Here is a 4,516-nt window from a genome sequence, read left to right as displayed (position 1 = left end):
GCACAAGTGCCGTTTTCAATGACATTTTCATCCTCTAAACGATACTTGTGCCGTTCTCTTAGAACTTTTCATCTCAGTAATGACACAAGTGTCGTTCTCAATGTCCTTTCATCCTCAAGCACTGGATCTCTAAAGTATGCAAGAAAAGTAGATTATGTGATAAAGAACGATTGAAATGACATAGAGTATTTGATATAAAGCTAATGAAGGCATGAGTAATTCTATTATTTTCAACAAAATACGGTAACGAGCATATCTCTCTCTTTTTTTTAAATGTCATATCCACCTTACAACTTAAATGAGCTCAACTTATTATTTCTCGAGGCACAAAAGGGTCACGGCTAATTAATTATTCATAGACGGAACGACACAAATGCCGTTTTATTATCAGTAATGACATTTGAGCTATTATGTTGATTTCTCCTTTATTTTCGTTTGTTTCCAACGCAACAACTTTTAGAATTGAAAACCCTAAGTGGTGTCGTTCTCTTAAAACTTTTCATTTTAGTAACAACACAAGTGTTATTCTCAGGAAACATCTAGCAGAAACAAGGGGAACATGCTGGTGCTAAAATATGGAGTATTGAACTAAGTTAACTCATTTGCTTGTAACGACATTTGTTCCATTCTCATAGATACTTATATAAATCCAACAACGACACTTGTATTATTTTAATGAAAGTTTATAATTCATGCAATGTTACTTGTATCGTTCTCATGTATGCTTATAAGTCCAGAAACGACGCTTATGCCTTTTTCTTAGGACATAACACAATAAAGATACACACCAATATTTAACAAAAGGCAAACATATCCTACAGAAAAAATCCATCTCCTGGAATAAAGTCATCTTATTGATATGCGCATTTTCAAATGTAGTCTACAACTATTTTACATTCTCCATAACATCAAAATCCTCAAATTCGAGTGAAAAATATATACACCTTGAAACAAAATAATTTTGAGGGGTACTGTAAAACACTAATCCTAAGCTTTAGTTACACTAGAATCATACTCACCACCACTATAATTGCCATTATTTCAACCACTACCACTATACTAATATGTGCTTCCGCCACTCCGAGTATAAGAGCTATCACTTCTAAAATCACAACCACCAAAATGCCCACACCACGACTACTTTTACCTTCATATGGAGCTCGACTTGTAACCAAATCAGCCAATGGGTACCTCCTGATTGGCTTATCAAATCAGATGGTGGCTTTGTTGATAACATGAGCAATGTAGGAAATATTAAGGCCACGAGCTACCTATCAGTTGCAATCAAAATTAGTGTGTTTCCACTTTTAAACTATTTCAATGCCAGTTCTCTTTTCTGGAACAATAGGTATATCAAAGTCAAATCAAGTAATAATCAATATAGGCGTAATAATATAACGTTTACACAACTAAAGAATAAAATGATTTAATAAAGTCAAGGGGATACATAACCTTTTAAATTGCCAACTTATATACATTATTTAGTAGGTCAAGTTTCAATCTACAAAGAAGGGTACTGTAGTAAAAATAGGCAAAACATAATATAAAAAAATTCTGAAATCAACAAGTGTAAAGTTTAATAATGGGACTCACATAAAATAGGAATTACAGTGAAGCATAATATGAAGAATTTTACTAAAAAAATGTCGAAGTACTTAAATCAAATTACCCATAATACAACTCTCTAAGTTTCAAGGCATATCAAAGAACAAGCACATTTACATATCACAATTTCAGTTTATAGCTATGCTAATAAATGAATTTTTTTTAAGCCATCATCTTCAAAACCCCCAAATGTATCAAAAATCCATCCACATTAAAAAAAATCAACTAAAACTAAACTAAATATACAAATAAATCATGAAATCATAAAAAAAAAATGCAATTTTTACAAATTTTCATTATAAAACTACAGCAACGAAAGCACAAAATCGCATTTCAAAATAACAAAAAAGAAAAAAATTGGAGAAAAAATCACCTTTTTGGTTGTACTAGCTTGTGTCAAAGAGAGGATAAAGTAATATGAAATAAACTTAAATCAAAGAAAAAGTTTTTTGTAATATTGAAATATAGTGAAAATTAAGATGAAAATGATGGGTTTGGAATTCAAATTTGAGGAATAGGGTTTCACAGTGAAAGTGAAGAAGAAAGAAGGTGAAATGAAAGAAGTTGGGTGAATAATTTGATATAAATTGAAGGACAACTTCGTCATTTTACCAATTAAAACATTTTAATTTTTTTTTTATTCTATTTCAATGTTGGTAAAGGCTATTTGTCCAAACTCATTCTCCAACTGGATCATTTGGCCAAATTCCCTAAAAACATAAAAGGAACTAATTTGAACAAATTTTGATTTGTAAGTATTTTTTATTTCGATTTTGAAACCATTTTTTTTTGTTTGAAGATTGCTACATGTGGTTGGGGTAGTGATTATTTTCAGTTATATATAGCATTTTTTTTTTAATTTCGCATAAATTTTGGTTGGGTTTCAATACAGAAAGTGATTTCTTGAAAGATGATAAACTTCTTAGTTATTTAAATGATTCCCAAAAAGTAAATAACTTTATGTATCAAGGAGATCATGCTGTGCTGAATTGTTGAAGGACCATGAACGTATCATTTTCTTTGTATTTTGTGGTCAAATGTGGAGTTGTCCTCGTGAAATAGGAGCAACTGGAAATAAGTCAAAAGAGAAAAAGCAGTTAGAGAGAGAAACTCTCAACTCTAGTGAGAGAAACTCCCACTGTTGTGCCTCTTGCAATCTGAGTTTTATGTTCTTTGTTGGATTTTTGCTTTTATCTTAGTAAAATCTAGCATTGCACTTTGATTCTTGTTAAGCATATTGAAATGCCTCTCTTTGTGAGAAGCACAGTTGAGTAGGTTTGCGGACATAGTTCCAACCTTTCGATATTATAACCGATGACTAGAGAACTTTTGAAATAAAACTGGCCTCTACCATTTATAGTGTTTCACTAATCCCATATCTGTTAAGTATAAACACCAAACAAGGACAATGTCATTACCACCTATATACTAAAATAGATGTAGGACGTTTGACACGAGTTTTAAGAAGTCAAAAGCTTCTTAAAGAATGAGCACTTTTAGAAATTAATTTTCAAACATCAATTAAGGTAACTTCCTAAGAAAATTTTTCTACCTGAAGTAGAAATAAAAGCAAAAATCATGTCAAATAAGTTGTAATCTAAATTGATAAAACTTCTTATGACAGTGAAGAGATAGCTAAATTCAGTTTCTAACAAACAATACATATTACAACAAATTCTTCCTACTAGAATTGCAAAATGGAACATCCATCAATGCCAAAGATCAAATAAATCAAAACTAACAAAATTTTCACAATACCTTCCTTATTCCCTAGCCAACTACTATTTTCACCTCACAACCATTCGAAAAGAAGTGGAGAAATTACAGAAAGTCATTTAGATTTCACCAAGATATATTTGCTTGTCACTTCTTTTATCACTTAGGAGCCTTGTGAGATGAATATCTCATGCACGATTTTGAATGAAAGAAAGAAGTGGCTAATCAAGGAGCTAATGTAGGCTCACTAGGATGAAAGACGCACTCACTTCTTTTATCACTTAGGAGCCGTGTGAGATGAATGTCTCATGCATGATTTTGAATGAAAGAAAGAAGTGGCTAATCAAGGAGCTAATGATAGGCTCACTAGGATGAAACACGCACTCATTATCTGATCGAGTATGTCCTGGAAGCTTATACAAAATGTTACGAGAAGTTGTATCCCATATATAGACTATGCTAAGAAATAGATGTAGGATGTTTGACACGAGTTTCTAATTTTCACCATCTGCAATTGTTGGTAACATTTGGAGAAGGTAGTAGATAGAATCTACTAGCACAAAGTTAAAGAGTGAAACTTGAATTATCTAATATGATTTTATAAAGAGTAAATTACGAAATCTGCATTGTACATAAATAGATGAACATATTTTTGAAGATTATATACGAAAAGTATAGAATTCACATAAATTTAAACGCAGCATAGCAGTTCTACAATCAAAAATACATCGTCGATATCAGTTTGTTTCATTACTGCATTCAAAAACTACCCAATAACAGATTTTGCATAAGCGACCAACCAAATCTAGTCCAAAAAAGATTGAAGAAGAAGGGGAAAAAAAACTCAGAAAGATTTCTACATAACAACCAACTAGACAATACTGCGTGATCACTAAACATATATTACTACTACTACGCCAGACATTCTTTGAAGCCCTCATCTTTTTCTTCCTCCTCACACTAGGTAGGATGGGACAAGGTCAAAATCTGTTTGGTAACCTCATTTTATCTTCTCACGAATGCTTATAAAAATGCACTGCCAATTGCAATTGCAAACTTCTAGGCTCAACATTCTCCGATATCACACTTATCTCTTGATGCATAATGAACTCCATATACTTTATGACATATAGACCACAATCATGCTTGCAAGAAGAAAATGTAGACATCTGTGAGATAATGTATACAATTACCA

General features: G+C 31.9%; 1 protein-coding gene across 1 annotated transcript in view; it reads left to right on the top strand.

Annotated features, from left to right (window-relative positions):
* The first annotated feature begins 1,235 nt into the window (after positions 1-1,235).
* The window catches only part of LOC111365691 (rhodanese-like domain-containing protein 8, chloroplastic), a 15,217-nt gene continuing 11,936 nt past the window's right edge, over positions 1,236-4,516 (top strand). The window contains exons 1-3 of the mRNA XM_022986226.1: positions 1,236-1,368; positions 2,498-2,553; positions 2,604-2,745. Coding sequence (XP_022841994.1) covers positions 1,236-1,368; positions 2,498-2,553; positions 2,604-2,745 — 331 coding nt within the window. The remainder of the gene's footprint in view (positions 1,369-2,497; positions 2,554-2,603; positions 2,746-4,516) is intronic.

The sequence above is a fragment of the Olea europaea genome, chromosome 17 (assembly GCF_002742605.1).
Source record: "Olea europaea var. sylvestris chromosome 17, O_europaea_v1, whole genome shotgun sequence".
Lineage (NCBI taxonomy): Eukaryota > Viridiplantae > Streptophyta > Magnoliopsida > Lamiales > Oleaceae > Olea > Olea europaea.
The sequence above is the reverse complement of the archived record's forward strand: the minus strand, read 5'-3'. Positions and strand labels throughout refer to the sequence as shown.